Source organism: Megascapheus bottae, chromosome 30 (genome assembly GCF_031878675.1).
Source record: "Megascapheus bottae isolate mThoBot1 chromosome 30, mThoBot2.hap1, whole genome shotgun sequence".
Classification (NCBI taxonomy): domain Eukaryota; kingdom Metazoa; phylum Chordata; class Mammalia; order Rodentia; family Geomyidae; genus Megascapheus; species Megascapheus bottae.
In genome coordinates, this window is record NC_143538.1 from 4,165,799 (window position 1) to 4,185,724 (window position 19,926).

The window sequence follows — 19,926 nt, forward strand, 5'->3', positions numbered from 1 at the left end:
AAAAATGTGAGCTAGATATATTTTCCCTTAATTACCCAAGACAAACACTTGGTTGAGTTAGTTTATATGGTATACAAGAAATATACAAAAATTCAGTATTATAAAAAAAGAATTCTGACACAGCAAAAAAGGAGGAGTGACTTCCTCTGGGATAATATTAAATATGGCAAGGCATATAATACACGAAGGTTGAGTCCTAGATATCTTTGGAGTCCTGGGGAAAGCTTTGTTCTAGGCCAGTGTGTGACTCAGCTGAGGTCTGTCACTTTGCACAAGGTGAGTGCTGTACAAGATGCTGTGACTCTACGGAAATCACCAACGCCAACAAAACTGCTCTGTTGCTTCAGGGACTGTCAGGTCATGGCTTCTTGCGCCTAAAATGATAAAAAGCAGCATGTAAAGTTGAGTGACCCAGTCCTGATGCATGGTTCTTCAGAGAAAGCAAAGAATTATTACAGAACTTAAGGACTTCATCTTTATCCTATTGAAACCATTCTTCCAAGTGGCCTAAGGAATTAAAGCCAAGGGGTTTTACTAAAATGTGGGGAAAGAACAGGTCAGATTCCAGTATGGGTTTAGTAGAAAAGGAAGAGGTATGACTCCATTCTGGCATCCACTTTATTTGCATGGAGGTTATATAGTGTTCTTCAGCCTATTTGTGGTGTCAGTTTTGTTTTGGTGCCAATATTGGGACCTTTTTCCACTCAAGCCTGGTGCTTTGCCACTTGAGCCACAGCTCCCCTTCCCACTTTATTTGTGAACGCTTGCTCGTATATCAAGAACCCTAATGGGCCACTCAAGAAGAATGAGACAGACAAAGCTGCTGGGGACAGCTAGCAACCTCAGCCTACCCGACCAGCTGCCCTCAGCTCAGCCTCAGAGAGCTTCACTATGCAGATTCAGAACATAGCCACCAGGCATCAATCAGCTCCCTTCTGCAGTCCTGATGGCTTTCATCAGCCCTCAACTGAGATTTCCTGTACTCTGGAGAGGGGAGGTGGGGGAGGGGGTGCATGTCACACACACACACAGCAGCAGCAAGCAGCTGCAGTACTCACTTGGGCTGTGCATGGTGCTGGTATCCGGGTCCCAGCTGTGACCCTGCTCTCATCTCCACAGCCACAGAGCACTAGAAGAAAGAGAATGGCCAGCTCGCCCAATAGTCCACAGACACTTCAGGCAGGCTCCACACCAAAAAAAAAAAAAAAAAAGCAAGCCAGCATTGCTCTCTAATTCAGCAAACCACCAGTCCAACACTCGGTTTATTTCTGGTATAGGCCACAGCACTGGGAGAGAGGGTTGTCCAGGTAACTTCCCTTTTAAGTAAGGAAGTTTTTGAGGAACTCCTGACCTGCACCCCTTCTTCTTTCCCTAGAATCTCCTCGGGGATACCGGTCAGAAGGCAACAGCTGGAGAACTGCCCTGAGATTCCCATCCAATTGCATTCTTGTCATTCTTGAGCCCTGTTCTACTACAGGGAAAGTAAAAAGGCTATAAACTGAACACTGTACTCAGACCACATGAACACAAGGGCTCCAGGTTGCCCTGGCCATATGAGCCCTGCCTTAGCATCTTCTGAAAACAGGAAGAGCTACAGCTGCAGCATTTAAAGCATAACATGCCTAATTTCCAGCAAGCAAGTATTTATTTAATTTAACCCATACCCTTGTTTCTACATCGGTCCATTCAGACTCTGTACCATCTGGTTGGGCAGGTGCTACTGTGGCCGATCTTCGTTTTCGACTACTGCAAAAGGGGAAACACGATGCAAGGATTACTTTTGCATCTAAGAACAATGAAAACGTTAGTGTAGGGAAACCATGTGCACCCTTTGGGAAAGAAGATGGACTGCACGGCATATTCGGTTCCTCAGGCAAGCAGCTAAAAAGGCAACAGTCTTGCAGATGTTTGAGAGGGTCACTCACCCATTTGGTAATTCTTGTTTTAAAGTCTCAATATCCGTAAACTGCACCGATTGCCCACCACCTCGTGTTTTAAAAACATCACCCTAAAGCCAAGAGAAAAACTCACCATTACAAACTGACCCATCCACATAATAGACACATTTTAAATTCCTCTCAATATTGACCTCCTTCATGCAACTTCCACCCCAAAACCAAACAGTGCTTGGATTGCTGAGTCTGTACAACTCAAAACACTTGGCAAATGTGAACACAGTCCTGTCTCTCACTAAACCAATACTACTTCGCTGATGGGAGTGTGGTCATTCCCGGTCTGCTTGCAATTTAAACAGGAAACTGTATTGTGGATTTAAAAAGAAAAACAAAACTCCAGCAATTTCTACGTGCTTTAAAAAAAATAAAAATCAGGGTTTGGCTATGAAGCTAAGGCTGCCCTTAACTTGGTGCTCCTCCTGCCTCAGCCTTCCAAGCACTAGGATGGCAAATATAAGCCATCATACCCAAGAGTTTCTAGTTTCCTTCCTTTTGTCTTTTGGGAATTTTATTTTTATAAGCAGGAGGCCAGACAATTAGGAGACAGATGGGTAGTTGTCCTTGGTTTTTGAAACAGTCTTTACTATGTAACTGAAGCTGGGCTTGAGCCTCATAATCTTGATCTTCCTACTTCAGCCTCCCCAGGGCTGGGATTATAAACCATGTGCCACAACACCCAGCTGGATTTAAAGTAGAAGTTGAAGCTAAATACACCATAATTAAAGTTCCATTATGAATCATGAACTTTAAGAGAATCTAGGCCTATTAAAACAGATTTAGTCCCAATTTATCAGATTCATGAAGAAAAACGTTACACCAAGAATAGCCATGGAGGTATATGCCTATAATCACAGCTACTTGGAAAACAGAGATCTAGGGAATCATGGTTTAAGGCCTGGCAAGCAGAAAGTCGGTGAGACCCCATCTCAAAGAAAAATAAAACTGGTCATGGTGGAGTGCACCTCTCATCCCAGGTACTCAAGATGCATAAGGAAGGAAGATGGAAGTTCAGCTGGGCTAGGGAAAATAAATAAATACATATGCAAGAGCCTATATGAAAAAACAGTGATTCTTTGTTGTTTATTTTTTGCCAGTCATGGGGCTTAAATTCAGGGCCTGGGCACTGTCACCAAGCCTCTTCGTGCTCAAGCCTAATGCTCTACCACTTGAGGTATAGCACCACTTCCAGCTTTTTCCACATAGTTTACTGGACACTGGAGTCACAGACTTTTCTGCCAGGCTTTGAACCATGATCCTCAGATCTCAGCCTCCTTAGTATTTAGAGGTGTGAGCCACCAGAACCCAGATTGATTTTTTTTTTTTTTTAATGTTTCAGGTCAATGATTTCCTGTCAAGTTGATTTCTAGTATACTTCTTGGTCCTGTGCAAATGTGCTTTTACCTTAATTAGCTTAGTCTCAATCTCCCCATCGGAGGCTAGTTCCTGGTGGGTGAGCATGTACTTCTCACACTTAGCCAGAGCCTTTTCATTGGCAACAGACACTGTGATGGCGTGGGGGACATGTGGCTGCATGACTGTCTCAGTCTGCACATTAGAGGCAGGCTTATGATCTACCCATCTGTCCCCTGCAGAGCGAGATCGTCTGTGTCGGACACGGATTGGTGGAGCAGTCTGATCAGGTTGGAGAAGGAATTAAGAAACAAGCCAGAATTAATTTAAGGATTATTAGAAGTGCAGCAGGTTTGGCTACAGTAGCACTTAACAATACCAAGACAAAGCTAGATGCTACTGACATAACATATTCTCTTCCTAATGAGCCAGAACAAACATCTTTAGAAACACCAGCTCAAATGTCCTGTATCCTGCCCGGAACTTGGTATCCTGCCCGGAACTTCCTTTTAAAAAAGGAAGGAAGCAAAGGTTCTAGCCAGTTCTCCCTCTTTATAGGTGATGGCTCAGGACCAATCATTCACCTGTTCCTAATCAGAACTCTACAAGAAATCCTGCTTTTGTGAGGTAATCTGTAGATAACAATTCTGCTACAGCACTAAAATGTCCTAGGCATCCAACACACACAAAAAACACTCCTTATTCAATGACAGACAATAAATAAATTGTAACAGCTGTTAAAATGATACAATACAAAAATACTAAAGAACATTCATGTATAACATGATTAAAGCAATGTAAAGTTCTGAGCAATTTCAGATTTCTAAATCTCAACACAACTTTATGGAAAGTTCAAATATAACAAATATTCAAAGTATGACAATTATTTTCTCCATACATTTTTTTTAAAGGTTCCAAGAATCCAATCAAGAATATAGTGCCAAACCAGTGTCTATTAGACAATAAAAAGAACAAACTGGTTGTTTCTAGTCAAATGCCATATAAAATTAAATTTTAAACATTCAGCCTAAGATATAGGATTACTTGTAATGAAGTTTGAATCAACTTAATAAACAGCTCATTGATAAAACTGAGCAAAACTAAAAAAGTTTGCCATTGGTCAAATATTAAGATCACAACAGAACATCTAAAGAGCTAAATCACTTTCCCTCTAAAGTGACATGGGGACAAATGAAGCACTAGTGATAGCTCAGATCTTTAAAAACTTTCTCAGTATAATTTGGCATTAAAGACTCTGCATTTCAAGGCAAGCAGAAACTCGCAGTCTTGGTCTCACTGGTATGGAACAAGGCTGGCTTTTAGGGTCCAGCTTTGGAAAGCTGACAGGGCTCCTAGCATTCATAATTTTGATACTTAAAACATTTTCTTCCTGAAGTTCTAAAATTTAATCCATATGACAATTTTTGTGGGATGGACATGGATGCAAATACTGACCTTATGGTAACTTTTCTGCTGCACTTCTAAAGAGACTTTGATTGCAAAGGAGAAATTACAATAGCTCTAGTGAATCCTCTTAAATAACCCAAGGCCAACTTGGGTGTGTCATTAGTACTGCCCAGGGATAAACAGACCTTGAACTGTTTTCAGTCTAATCCTTCATCGAATAAGGGGATTGACTAGAGTTGATAGAAAGACCATTCACCATGATTTGCTCCCTAAAAGGCTTAAGGCAAATCTGCAGAGTAAGAAGGTAAGCCTTAGCATCGTTGTCCACTTCAATGCACAGGGATTCATCACTATCCCTCAGTAATCAGGGATGAATGCAGGATGCCTAAATGAGCACTGCACTACAGCTTCAGCTTCAACTAGAAAAGAGAATTTTCAGCCATTGTTTACCATAAGATTCATTTGCTTACAATAACAGTTCTGAAAGAACTATGTTAAGATTTCACTAGGATAAAATGTTTGATGTTACTTGGTGACTTATTCAATGGAAAGCTTAATCTTAAAAAAATATGGAAGCAAATTTAAGTGTCTTTGGATGAAGCAAAGCCCTTGTAGCTTCAGATAAAGGTCTTAGAACTAAAAGCAACTTATTAGACATAAATATTATCAGTAGGTTTTTTTGTTTTGTTTTGTTTTTTTTGTCAGTCCTGGGCTTGAGCTTAGGGCCTGAGCACTGTCCTTGGGCTTTCTCAAGGCTAGAGCTCTACAGCTCTACCACTTGAGCCTCAGCACCACTTCTGGCATGTTTTTTTTTTTTTTTTTTCTATGTATGTGGTACCGAGGAATTGAACCTGGGTCTTTGTGCATGTTAGGCAAGCACTCTACCACTAGGCCAAACTCCTGGCCCTATTATCAGTAGTTTTAAACAAGGGGCCTAGACTCTTCAGAACAGTCAATGCCAAAGAAATCAAGACATAATTACCACATGTAACACATTGCTCTTGATAGTATCACAGACTGAAAGGGAGAAAAGCCATAGTTGGGATGGCTGGAGAACTCAAGAGGCTTTTGCTCAGCTAACAACTTCTTTGGACATGATCAAGATTGTGATCCCACAGGACAATAACCTTACTTGTAGAGGGAAAAGGTCACAAAGTCTGACTTTAAAAGACCCAGGGGAAAGTACCAATTGGTAAATCTAGGTAAGAGGGGTTGAAACTTTCCAAAATCAAAGTCTGAGAAAAGCTTTTTAAAAACAGTTTTCCTGGGCCAGGAGTTTGGCCTAGTGGTTAAAGTGCTTGCCTAGCATGCAAGAAGACCCTGGTTCGATTCCTTGGTACCACATACATAGAAAAAAGCCAGAAGTGGTGCTGAGGCTCAAGTGGTAGAGCTCTAGCCTTGAGAAAGTCCAAGGACAGCGCTCAGGCCCTGAGCTCAAGCCCAGGACTGGCAAAAAAAAAAAAAAATATATATATATATATATAAATAGTTTTCCTTCAAAAGCAGTAAGAAAAAAAAAATTTTTAAACTAAATCTGAGGAAGGGAAACCAGAAAAGAAAAAAAAAAAAAAGGAAGGTGTAGCCTTAGACAGGCTATTTGGGTTTGGGTATAGTCACATGGCAAAGCATGTGTAAGGCCCAAGGCTCTATTCCTAACACCAAGGAGGAAAAGCCAGGCGCCTCCACTAGGATGGGCCCCGCTCAGATGGTGGCTCTGCAGCTGCCAGGCAGTCTGCTCGGGGGTGTATTCCTTCTGAGGTAAGGTTACATGTTTCGGATGAAGACTAGGCCTCAATTCCAAGGTGACTCAGTCTTTCCCATCAACAGGAAAGTGAAGACCTCGTTCACATCTTTCCATTGAATGTTTGGAACCAAGTTACAGAAGGCAAAGCAGATGGAAGTCTATTACTACAATGCACCGACCCTGCAGCAGTGGTCCTCTTCTACTTCTAGCTCATCTCTCAGGGTGGGAACCACCTCCCTGCCTTCAGTCCAGCACATCCCTCGCCTTCTGTCTGACACGATACAACTTTTACTTTGTCCTGGCTCCTGCTGCCTACGCCTTGCAATAGATGTCACATGGCCAGGTGTGTTGTATGAAGGAACTTTCTGCTCCCATTCCGAAACGCAGGAAGCTACGGAAATGCTGCTGCAAGAGTTAGAGCGCCTATGGAGCTGTGGCTGGCTCATGAGCTGCTGGCCGTTGTGAATCTGAGCAAGATAGTTACTAGAAAGCTAGAAAAATTGGAGAAAAATTAATAATGAGTAAGACTGGAACACTGACAGAACAATGCATTACTTTTCTACAATCCTAGCACATGAAGATTTTACATTATAGTTATTTGTACTAAGTTACCAAGTTTTTGTGCTAAAGGTCTTGTCTATACTGGTTTGAAACCTAAGTTTAAAAAATATAATAAATATTAAAAAAAAAAGTTCTCAGAAATGATCATCTAAAGGGTTGGGAATCTAGCTCAGGTGGCAGAATGCTTGTCTAGAAAGTGCAAGGCCCTGAGCTCTAACCCACTATCACCCAAGAAAATAAACATTCTCCTAACCCGCAGAGATTCTCCCTAGTACTAAACTACTACTTACCGGCACGGGCGCGGGAGACACTGATCTTTGGGTAACCTTTTCTCGGTCCCGTTCCCGGGAGGGTCTCTCTGGCTTCTCCGGTTTGGGTTCAGTCACGATCGCTTTTAGCTGTTTCAGTTTCTCATCCTTGACCCAGAGTTTATTCTGCATCTCCAACTGGGTGGCTGCCACCCGACGCTCCTGTAGTCACACAAAACAGTTCACAGTTGTCTTGGTTTCCACAAGACAACGCTTTTCCACCACCGCAGTATCAGAGCTCAGCCTATCTAAGGCTGGTTGCTCTGAGGAGAGCAGGGGAGACAAGACACTCACACATTCCTTCTGCCACTTCATCGATGTTTCTGTCACCATGCCTTGCAAGCGGGCTTCCAATCTGCGCTTGTCGGAGAACTGCCGCTGGAGTTTCTGATTCTGGGCTTCCAGTTCCTGTTGAAGAGTGCGCTTGTCTTCTTCATAGATTGTGGTTGTTTTCTCCAGAATCTCAATCTGCAAAGGGAGAGCACTGTGCTCAGTAACTAGTATGCAGGAAGGAGGGCAGATAAATGGAGAGGGCAAGGGCAGGCAAATGCAGTCACCAATGTACACATGTGAAAATGGAATCAGGCAGCTTGAGGGGATGAATGAGGCCAGAAGAGGGGGGAGAATGTAAGGGTGATACAGTTCAAGATGCATAAATGAACACCCTGAATGGAAGCTCCTTTGTCCAATCAGAGATTTCATTAAAAAAGTAACAACTGACATGCAATTATGAATTTGCTCACAAAAGCACATTTGTGGAAAGACCAAAGAAAAACACTTTTCCTCCAAGATTTCATCTAAACACCTGTTCCCTTCTCCAAAGAGAGAATTAAATAAGCTCTTCTCTAAAATTAAAAAAATAATAACAATTGATTTTATGTGAAAATTCCTTTTACCTTAATGCTGAAAACCTAAAACTAATTCTTCAGAAAGGAGAAAATATACTGGTTGGGGCAAGCTTCACACTAGTAATTGCACTTGCCCCACAGCTCTGACAAACTTGAAATGAGACAACAGTGCTGTAGTGCTCCCCCAAAACAGCACCTAATCCACCGGTGAGGGGAGGAGTTACCAGGCTGTAGCCTCACCTGTAGTTCTGGCTTTTTGCTGGTTAATTGGGGGTAAGAATCTCACAGACCTCCATGCCCAAACTGGCTTCAAACCTTTATCCTTAGATCTCAGCCTCTTAAGTAACTATGATTGCAAGCATAAGGGACCTGCACCCAGCTGCTAGATTTGTAGTCTTCTAGCATGATTTATAAGACCAAATTGGATCTAATTAGCACTGACTCAATACCAGTTACATTCGATGTACTAAGCCATATCACCAAAGCTAAACTCAAAACTCTTCTAGAAAGCCCACTTCATAACCTGGGCTTGGCTGCACAAACTTTTCAATGACCCCATTCAGGAGACTAAAAGCAGGAAGATCTTAAATTCAAGGCCAGTCTGAGATCCTGTCTCAAAAAAGAAGGCAGGGGAGAGGGACATTATAGTCGATTTGATCAAGCCCACTTATTTGGGCCTGAGAACAGTCTCTTCCAATTGTTAAGCTGTAACTCATGAAATGACAGGCTAGGTCCCCTTTCTCCAATTGCTTTTTACTGACACTCGTGGGTGAGGTAAAAACAGTAACTAACCAGATGACAACAAGTGCAAGGAGCAGACATCTATCTGAGACAACGGAGAAATGATTAACATACCACAGATGTAAAATTGCCAAAACAAACCTTATATTCTAAAGTTTTGTTTTTCTTTTCCAGCCGTTCTATTTCAAGTTTCTGTCCTGAGATCAGCTTTTCTTTCTCATTTAGTTTTCCTTGGATGTAGTTTTCTTTATTTGAAACAGCATTGTCAAACTCTTGTAACAAAGCTTTGAAAGTATTAGCTAAAATAAAAGCATACAGGCAGGCCATATTACTATGTTGGGGAAAAAAAAAAAAGATGAAAACAACTTTCATGAGAAGATACTGAGAAAAGTTACTCCGAAAGACCCTGTGACAATCAGTGGATGGGGAGAAAATAAGTTTGGAAAGAAATCAGGAGTTTGGGGTTGGGTTCCCAAGACCACCAAAAAACAAAAACAAAAACAAAAAAACAGCCTAGATAGGAAAATGCATGAGACTCTATCTCTAATTAACCAGCAAAAAGCTGGAAGTGGAACTGTGGTAAAGCACAGCCTTGAGCAAAAAAAGTTCAAGGACAGCACACCCAGACCCTTCGTTCAAGCCCCAGGAGTGACAACAAAAAGAAAGGAAAAAAAAAAGAAGGAAGGAAGGAAGGAAAGAAGGAAGGAAAAAAGGGGGAGAGAAAGAAAGGAAAATCAAAACTTAGATTTTCAAATCTACAAGGAACATTCTAGAAGCTTAATAATGGAAAACAAAAACAATGCTTAGTCTTCCAGTATTTAAATATTTGAGAACAGAAAGCACCAGATCTTTGATCAACAGGAGCAGATGTGAAGCCCGTGGAACAGCCGAGTCAGGCACAAAATGCCACCAGGCTGTCCACTATTTCCCAGGAGCCTCAAGCATCACCTCCTAACTCCCAGCAACCACACCAGCCTTCTGCAACAGAAACAAGAACTATTCATACCACCGACTCCATCATTGTTAATAATAAAGAACAAAGCGTGTGGACAACCCAACCCAATGTCCTAGAATTTAGAAAAAGAGCCACGGGAAAAGACAATTTTCCATTCTAACTCAACAATGCTTGAGTATTATGAAATACAGACACATAATCACTCTTCTTAGAGATCCACTACAAATTCTTTTTTTCTTTGGCCAGTCCTAGGGCCTGTATACTGTCCTTGGGATTTATCAAGGTAAGCTCTCTACTGCTTGAGCCACAGCAGCACTTCTGGCTTTTTTTGTGTATGTGGTACTGAGGAATCAAACTGAGGACTTCATGCATGCTAAGTAAGCACTCTACCACTAGGCCACGAGCCCGGCCCAACCACTACAAATTCTTTCTTAAAGTTAAAAAGAGGTCAAGTTTTGGCCTTACATTGCTTGTTAAACTCATCAATCATCATCTGTCGCAGGTCATGTCGCTTTTCTAAGGCTTCAATCAGCCTTGGGAGGGTCTGCTCATCATTGATATCCAAAATCTCACACGATGGCAAAGGTGGAAAGCTCTGTAAGACCACGTCAGCAACTAATATCTCTATATGGAATAACAGAAAGCCCAAGTTATACAAGAGACCAGCAGCTTAAACAATTTTGATATACTCTGATGACTGTGAATGATCAACCATGGAATTTCTGCTGTCACGACCCTCCTTCCTTTAAAACTAGAGGTACAGTCTGCAACTAAAGAAATCTCACAGAATCTTAAAACAAAATTCAAAGTGCAAAATCAAAATTTTGCATTTAATGCTTAAGGAAAGGAAATGTAGACAATTCTCATCTACAAAAGGATGTGCTTAGAGATGGAGAGAAATGGGCAGCCAGCCATGCAATGCCAATCCTACCTTCTCCCGTTGGGCCTCCTCGAGCCTGGTTTCTATATCGCCTCCCAGGTGTTAAGCCACAGATCACCTTCTCTGCGGGCCTGGCTACTTCAACTTCTTGTGTTACTTCTGCAAATCTCATAACTTGCTAAAATACAAATGATTATATTATTCTTATTTTTGTTCCTTTTTAAGCATTTTATTAATTTTATAATTCATTATTTAGTAAAAATAATTATCTGAAGTCCTTTTGAAGTTAACCAAATTAGCAATGAGACTGTTTACTTCTACTATACCAATTCATAAAATGCTCACCAATTGATTATATTCAAATAACAAAATAGCTTTTTGATTTTTGTGCTGATAATGCGGGGCTTAAACTCAAGGCTTGGTGCTTTCCTGCAGCTCTTTTGTGTATAACTGGCATTGTACTACTTGAGCCATGCCTCCATTGCTGGCTTTTTGTTGTTGTTGTTGGTTAATTGGAGATGGAATCCTGCAAATTTTTTTGCCTGGGTTGGCTTCAATCTTCACACCTCAGCTTCCTAAGTAGCTATTAATTATAGACATAGCCACTGGCACCTGACTCTAGCCATTATCCCTACAGAAATTCAACTCTATAGGACAAAATAAATTAAAATTACCAAGCTTTCTTCATAATCTTCAGCTTTTGGGTTGACACACACAATCATTCGCACTTTTCCTTCCCCATCGAAGTAGTTCTTGAACAGATGGGTTAACTTTGAATCTCGATACGGAACCATCTAAAACATATTCAAAATCTGAGCACACAGGGCAGAAACAAAAACACAACTGCACAGAGGTAGCAATGGGGGCTGCATACCTTGTTAGTCCCATACATCTGGTTCTCCCTCAGGACTTCTATACACGTCCTTAATGTCATCAGGGACTGGTTTATGTTACCTGACATGAAGCACACAGAGGCACTGAAAACAATGTAGCAATGAGGCGTACTCTGTGAGCCTGTAAAAGCTCAGCTTTAAAACCTCACATACGGATAGGTGCGATGGCTTACTCCTATAATCCTAGCTGCTCAGGAGGCTGAGATCTGAGGATCAAGGTTCAAAGCTAGCCCAGGCACAAAAGGACCTGAGACTCTTATCTCCAGTTAACCTCTAGAAAATGGGAAGTGGGGCTTGGCTCAAGGGTAGGGCAATAGCCTTGAGCTAAAGAGCTCAGGGACAGCGCCCAGGCCCAGAGTTCAAGCCCCATGACACATAAACAAAAAAAACAAAAACAAAAACACCTCACATAACCTGGAAGTCACACACAGGTTTTCCTGGCTGGCGGTAAAGCTCTGACCATGCCCAGGCAGGCATCTTTTCCATAACATTCCCTATACATGGCTTCAGTGACCATCCTTCAGGGGCTCTAGTAGGAATTCTCTAGCATATAACACTGCACTTGAAGACCCCCAAAATTTCCCCAAAATCTTATTTAAAAAAATGTTTATTAGAGGATGGACCTAGAACAAATCATGTTAAGTGAGGTAAGCCAAGCTTACGAGAGACTAATGGTACATGTTCCCTCTCATTAAAAAAAAAAAAACAACACACTAAGGACAGAATAAACTAGACATTCACATACAGTGAGACCAAAGGAGGACACTTTTAGGGAAGGAACACAAAGGCACAATACCTAAGTGCATCTGATCATAGAAAACAGTATTTATCAAAATGAACTCCAAGAAATGGAACCAAGAGGGGTTTTTGTTTCGGGTTTTCTTTTTGTCTTGTTTGTTCATTTGTATGTCTTTGGGAATGTAAGGGGAAGCACAGAAATGGAGGGACAAAGGGTAAACAAATGCAGCACGGTACTCACTGAACACTGTCCCCTTTACTCTTAACAAGGGTTTCTCAGGCAGTGTACTTGCTATTTCTGACTGATCTAGTGTCCTCTTCAAATTTCAGAGCCAACACAAATCTGATGGATTAATCAGGCCCTTAAGATTAGGAAGGGGCATAAGGTCACCTAATCCACCCTGCTTCCATCAGTGGCCTACCAACTCTATGATTTAGGGGATAAGAGGCTAAGTTTAATAGTCAAGGCTCTTTACTTGTGCTGGATTGATATTTAGCTAAACTAACAAAAAAACAAGTATTCTTAAGTCACTAAATTGTAAGCATACAACTAGCTGTGCAAGTTAAAAAAAAAAAAAAACAACTTGTAATAAATGAATACTCACCTGCTTCTCGTAATCTGTTCCCTTCTGCTTTGGTCCGGTTAGTTCTTTCACTTCCAGCAAGATCTACCAGGGATAACTGGCTTATAGTGATTTGTTCTTTCTCCTGAAAGGGACAAAACCAATAGCCTAAAATAAATTATAACTGGTTTACCATGTTCTTAGGTAAAATTAACAAATTAACAGGGGGACATGATGGCAAATGTCTGTAATCCCAGTCTCTACCAGGGAGAAATGACTTACAGTGATTTGTTCTTTCTCCTAAAAGGGATAAAGCCAATAATCCAAATTAAGTTATTAACTGGTTTATCATATTCCTAAGTAAAATCAAATTAACAGCTGGGCATCATGTCACATGTCCAGAATCCCAGCACTTAGAAGGCTGAGGACAGCCTGGACTACACAGTGAAAATATTTTAAAAATCAAACAAACCAAAAAAGTTACTAACAAGTGATTACATATTCATGAATATAATATCTGCACAATATAAAATGCACAGGAGGAGCAGAAGATAATTAAGAGCTTGCTGAAAGCATATGATAAATAGGACTGCAAGTTCAAGTCTCAGAAAGAAAATAAAAACATGGATGTGCATATATATATGATACATATATATGTGTGTGTACATACCTACATGTTTATACACATATGTAATATACATATATTCCTCCATAGCCCAGACATTAGACTATGTACTTCCTGAGAAGCAAGACTTTAGCTACACTTTGTCTCCAGCTCCCTACAGCAACCATTCAGTAGGAACTTAGTAAATATACTAAATAAAAAGCTGAATCTAGAGTAGATTCAAGGCTTTAAATTGGGGCTGAGGATGTAACTCAGTAGTACAGCACTTACTTAGCACTGGCTCAATTCCCATCATATATACAGAGAAAGCCATAAGTGGTGCTGTTGCTCAAGTGGTAGAATGCTAGCCTTGAGAAAGCTCAAGGACCATGACCAGGCTCTAAGATCAGCTCCAGGGCTGACAAAAAAAAAAAAAAAGGAAGGAAGGAAGGTATAGCTAATAATTTTAGACACTCTAATTATTACAGAACATGAAAGTCAAAGTGCCTAAATGGTATCAAAATACTAAAAGAAAATTCAAATCCAGCACACACTGGTGGCTCATGCCTATAATCCTAGCTACTAAGCAGGCTGAGAACTGAGAATCACAGTTTGAAATCAGCACAGACAGTGAAGTCTGTGAGACTCTTTTCTCTAGTCATAAAAAAAAAAAAGTGAGAAGTAGAGCTGTGGCTCAAGTGGAGAAGTACTAGCCTTGAGCACAAAAGCTCAGGGATATCATTCAGACCCAGAGTTAAAGCTCCAGGACTGGCAAAAAAAAAAAAAAAAAAAAGTCAAACCCTTAGTACCAATAAGCAAATAAGCAAGTAAGTAAAGAAAGATGTGATCAAAAAAATCAAGTGTATATGGAAAGCTAACTTCTAGTCATCTGTCTCTGACCAGCATTTATCAAGAGCAGAGCAGCTTCCTTTCATTCTTACAACCTCACAACGAGTCAAAATCGAGTTTTGTCAGTCTTCAGAACCATGTCCCTCTTGCCACCCACAAACCTGCACAATGCCAGTTTCACTATTCACTCTGAATATATTATAGGTTAATGGCTACAGCTATTAGGTCAACTGCTGTGGGTAACTGTCATGTGCACCACAAAAGGACAGGATCAGCCGTGAGTACTGATTAACTTGTAGGGCTCCTGTGACCCCTGTCAACAGGTGACCAATTTCCAACAGTGGCACTATCTGAACTGTGTCCACTTGGGAAAGCCAACTGCTGATATTTAAAACCCATTCATAAATTTCCACATACAAGTCAGCACAGATGAAACAATGGCTCACACACTCTTATTTTAAGAGTTTTTTTTTTTTTTAATTTCAGCATCACAGACTAAACAGGCAGTTACCCTAAACTATTCTAATAAAAAATTTTTAACTGTGTCTTCATCAGGTATGTATTCATTCTAGAGCTATCTTTATTGCAACATTTAGCTCTAAAAATTAAGGCCTGAGGTGGAACTAAAGAAGCGCCCCACACTACCATTTACCTGTAAGACATTGTCTCCATCTGCATCCAACGGGGCCTGGACAAGTTTGATGTTGAACACGCTGTGGGAACGGCTGGATTCCCGGTTTAAGTGAGTATTAGCGATACGTCTCTTTTTCTGCCCTATGATGTCAGGAAAGCCACTAATTATCATCACACATGCTTTCCAATAATAAATCAAATTACAGGTACTATGTTATCTCTCATCACTTCTACTGTCCCTTGGTTATTTCATACTGTTACATTATCTCACTTTGTTACCTGATATATCGGATATATTTGTATTTGGTTATCTGAAATTGGATAGGGAACGGGGGAAAACAAGATGAGGGGTGGGGGAGGGGGGAAGGGAAATGGGGACCATGACATGTAAAAGGGTATCATTGTGTGGGAATTAAGGCACCATTTATCTGGCAAATATCATGTAACCCTTCTATTAATTACAATAAAAAAATATATTAAATAAATAAATAAATCAAATTACAGCAACCAGCTCTGCTTTTTTTTTTTTTTTTCCTTTTGGTTGATCGTAGATCTTAAACTCGGCCTGGGCACTGTCCTTGAGCTCTTCAGCTCAAGGTTACTACTCTACCCCTGGAGCTACAGCACCACTTCTGTTTTCTGGTGGTTAACTGGAGATGAATCGCATGGACTTAAATGCCTGGGCTTGCTTTGAACTGCAATCCTCAGATCTCAGCTTCCTGAGTACCTAGGATTACAGGTGTGAGCTACCGTGCCCAGCATTGGCTCTGCATTTTTATAGTCAAACCCATCATTTTATGGTTCTCAATTCCAACTCTGTGTCTGACCTCTCCAGAAAACTTCAAAAGCCTCCTCTGTAGACTTCACTTCTACTTCTGTACATCCTGCAACGTACATGTTATGGTTCTTGTCTTCCCGAAGCATTTTAGACTGTGGAAGTCTATAGGCAAGAAAATAGATTAGTTCCCGACATTGTGAGATACTTCAGAGGAGGTCCAAAGTGCCAGGAAAACTAGCACCCATTCTTTAATGGAGAATAAGTTTCCATAAAGAACCCAGAGTACTGTCTACTTGGCCAAGCTTGCAGGGATACAATCAAGATTAAGCACATAACTGTGCACTGGGGACTAATGGTTTGAAAAGCTTCGTTCTTATCTGCCATAAAGAAGCACATGAAATACACTAAACAAACAGAGACCAAAAGTATTAGTAACAGTGCACACACACAGATTCATCATCACAGTTTAGCATTTTCCTCATGCTTCAAAGTCTGCCCGCAGAACTACTCTGAGCGTCCCAGCAGTAGCACAAAAACAGTCAGGAGTTTTAGTCTTCAAGGCGAGTGAATGCTGCTGGGTAAGGAAGCTGCCTGCTCCCACATTCTTGTAACTGGTGAGAGTAGAGACTAAGCAGTCACCATCATCACTAACAGTCAGTGATAGATGTTTCCAGAAGCAAGTAAGGGTTAGAGGTAGCTATGCACAACATGCCACAGATGCCACCCCTTTCCCAACATACACAAAATCTGTGTTCTTCGCGGGGGTACTGCAACTGTTCCACCTGGTGAAGGAGTAAGGTGACATTACTGCTCACAGCCACCTCTTCGTACTAACACCAAGCGGCAAAATGTCTCCATTGTACCCGTGCACCCAACCCTTTATTGTGCCAGTACTGGGACAATATTCTTCCATATTCCATATTTTTCCTTAGCTTCTTTGAGCAAGGTTGGTGCTACAGCACTTGAGTCACACCTCTGCTTCCACCATTTTGCTGATTAACTGGAGACAGGAGGCTCTCAGATTTATCTGCCTGGGCAGGCTTTGAACCTTGGTTTCTCAGTGTTTATCCTCCCTTAGTAGCTAGGATACAGGCATGAGCCCCCAGCACCCTGGTTCATTGCATTAAACCCTAGTTCACTGCATTTAAAACCACCACAGGGCAGGGAATGTGGCTTAATGATAGAGTGCTTGCCTAGAATGCATGAAGCCGTAGGATCAATTCCTCAATAACACATAAATAGAAAAAGCTGGAGGTGCTACTGTGACTCAAGTGGTAGAATGCTAGCCTTGAGCAAAAAAGATCAGGGACAGTGTCTGGACCCTGAGTTCAAGCCCCAGGACTGGCAAAAAAAAAAAAAAAAAAAATATATATATATATATATAATAAAATAACTAAGTTAAACTAAGACAGGATCCTTTGAAAACAATCTAATTTTAAAACCATACACTTGGGACTTAGAAAAACATCAAAATGATCGGTAGCAATGAATGACCACACAGAAGTTTAGAAAACTGGGTACTCATGGAATTGTGATTCAACACAACTGAAAGTTTAGAACAAAGGAAAAAAGTTAATAAAATGGGACATAAAATCCCTTTTTGTTTGTTATTGGCCAGTCCTGAGGCTTGAACTCAGGGCCTGGACACTGTCCCTGAGCTTCTTTTGCTCTACCACTTGAGCCACAGCGCACTTCCAGCCTTTTCTATTTATGTGGTACTAAGGAATCAAACCCAGGCTTCATAGATGTTAAGCAAGCACTCTACCACTAGGCCACATTCCCAAGATCTCTTTTTAATACCAATATTTCAGGGGCAAATAGACAAGTGACACCAGAAATAAGTCCCTTAAAGTCCTTTTAAGTTGTCATTTGAAGCTGAGGATGGTAGCACATGCCTATAATCTCAACACCCAAGAACAAAGGCAGGGGATGATCAAGAGTATCAGGCAAGCCTGGGCTTCACAGAAAAACTGTTTCAAAAAGAGGGAAAAAAAAATACTAGTTCCAGGGCCGGGAGTTTGGCCTAGTGGTTAAAGTGCTTGCCTAGCATGCATGAAGACCCGGGTTCGATTCCTCGTTACCACATACATAGAAAAAACCCGGAAGTGGTACTGAGGCTCAAGTGGTAGAGCTCTAGCCTTGAGAAAGTCCAAGGACAGTGCTCAGGTCCTGAGCTCAAGCCCAGGACTGGCAAAAAAAAAAAAAAAAAAAAAAAAAAAAAATACTAGTTCCCATATGAAAAATGGCTAAGTAGAGCAAAAGCAAAAAAGAACAGCCTTCCTTCACATAAACTTCTAAAATTAATACTTTCACATTTAGTTTGCTTAGCAACTTTGTCATTATTTTACCAATCCTTGGCAAATTCAAGGACTCTGAGTAAAGATCCATAGAGATGTGTCCAAAAATCACAGAAACACTTTTATCAAGTCCAGCCTCACTGGGGTCCACATACTTTTCATATAAGTATATAGATACACAAACATCAATCTCCATCTAACCATTCCAAATCCAGCTGTTTTTCCAATGTTCTATCAGACATCAACACAAGAGTTAAGTTTATAAAACATCCTGAGAGGCCCTAATGAAGACAGCAAGAAACACTCAAGGACAACATACTAAGCATCAAACATAAGATCCCAGAATCAGCTCTAGCACCAAGGCTAGCTGATGGATTTTTAATATCTGGTGGTAATCAGTCTCTAGTCTAGGTACACAACCCAAGGAAACAGAAGGAGCACAAACGCTGGCATAATGACAGCATGGTATAACTTCCTGAGTTAGTGATAGGTGATCAGAGCGCTACTTGTACAAATAACAGCTTTAGCAACCACTCAGACATATAGATAAGAGGCTGCAAATCTCCCAACACCATCTGTTTCTAAAAAGGCAGCACTAGGCCACACCAACCGGTATAGCTTCTTATACAATTAAATTCAAGTTCTTCTCAAAGCACAGCTCAGAGCCAAGAATTTTCAATAACCTCTCAGCCAGGCACCCTTATACTCCCAGAACTCAAGAAGCTGAGGTAGGAGGATTCAAAGCTCAAAGACAGCTTGGGCTACGTAAACATATATACAACACATACACACACATATAATTTCCTCTGTAAGATGAATATTCAAACTACTCATCTTATTTATAAGCCTTAACCTGCTGGTTTTCCAGTCCAGTTATAATTAGTTAATAGTAAAAGCCCTCACTGAACACTAATTACATGATACACAAGTGGCCTCATGGCATTCTGAAAGCAAATCACCACTATGGCTGGTGAAAAGTAATCAAAGGCTGAGTGAAGAGATCCTCCAGGGCTAATAGCTAACAAGAGGCTCTTCTCTACTTACTTGGGCTTTATGGGATCAAACGGTGCCTCTTCTAGTAGATCATATATGTAATTATTGTATATCTCAAAGTAAGAGACAAAGGCACCATAGACACTGTCTTCATCAACTTCTTCAGCTTTACAGAATTCTTGAACATTTATCATATCTGCAAACTCTGGGTCCACTTGCCGTCTAAAAAACAAAACCAAAAAGAAGTCTGACTTTATGTATTGTTGAGTCACTATGAAAAGCAGTCCCAAGGAAACAAACACCTGACACAGACAACCTGCTGTTAAGCAGAGATACACAAAGCAACTGGATGCAGACGCATCATGGCCATTGGCCACCACTGCCCTTAGTCCTCCTAGGTGGACAGCACAGGCCTCACACCCTCCCTGCCTTCAGAAAGGAGGTCTGAGCGTGTCACTAACAGGAGTTCTCAACCTTGACCCACCATTCACCTTCAGGCCAGCGAGTCTCGGCCGTCTCTATTCTCCAGGCCCAGGGAAACCACAGGTGGTCTTTGTCCCCTTGGGCCTCTGCCCTGCACATACAGCTCACTTACTTGCTAGAGGGAGTCTTTGGAATGGGCACAGCTTCCCTTTTTTGTCGCTCCAGCAAGGCATCCACCTCACACTGTATGTCCATGCTGTTCCTATCATTAGACTTGAAAACCTAAGGGGAGGACAAGGTCACACCAATGTTTTGGTTTTGTTTTAGAATATAACTTGGCAATAAACATATTTACATTTTTTTTTTTCAAAGAAAAACATTACAATGTTTTCTTTCTTTTTCGAGG

The 19,926-nt window shown here is 41.1% G+C and overlaps 1 protein-coding gene across 4 annotated transcripts in view; it reads right to left on the minus strand.

Moving 5' to 3' along the window:
- Kif23 (kinesin family member 23) overlaps positions 1–19,926 on the minus strand; it is a 27,509-nt gene continuing 7,583 nt past the window's right edge. Inside the window, exons 6-23 of one of the 4 annotated variants that reach the window (XM_090321826.1) lie at positions 19,693–19,802; positions 19,149–19,319; positions 15,857–15,969; positions 15,049–15,170; positions 12,986–13,088; positions 11,624–11,703; positions 11,424–11,543; positions 10,801–10,927; positions 10,335–10,493; positions 9,056–9,213; positions 7,620–7,793; positions 7,308–7,487; positions 6,636–6,947; positions 3,357–3,587; positions 1,926–2,008; positions 1,665–1,746; positions 1,059–1,129; positions 1–374 (exon numbers count right to left, since the gene is read on the minus strand). In XM_090321826.1, the coding sequence (XP_090177952.1) occupies positions 359–374; positions 1,059–1,129; positions 1,665–1,746; positions 1,926–2,008; positions 3,357–3,587; positions 6,636–6,947; positions 7,308–7,487; positions 7,620–7,793; positions 9,056–9,213; positions 10,335–10,493; positions 10,801–10,927; positions 11,424–11,543; positions 11,624–11,703; positions 12,986–13,088; positions 15,049–15,170; positions 15,857–15,969; positions 19,149–19,319; positions 19,693–19,802 (2,412 nt within the window). In that variant the 3' untranslated portion in view covers positions 1–358. The remainder of the gene's footprint in view (positions 375–1,058; positions 1,130–1,664; positions 1,747–1,925; positions 2,009–3,356; positions 3,588–6,635; positions 6,948–7,307; positions 7,488–7,619; positions 7,794–9,055; positions 9,214–10,334; positions 10,494–10,800; positions 10,928–11,423; positions 11,544–11,623; positions 11,704–12,985; positions 13,089–15,048; positions 15,171–15,856; positions 15,970–19,148; positions 19,320–19,692; positions 19,803–19,926) is intronic. The other 3 variants (XM_090321828.1, XM_090321827.1, XM_090321829.1) reach the window with 3 other exon arrangements.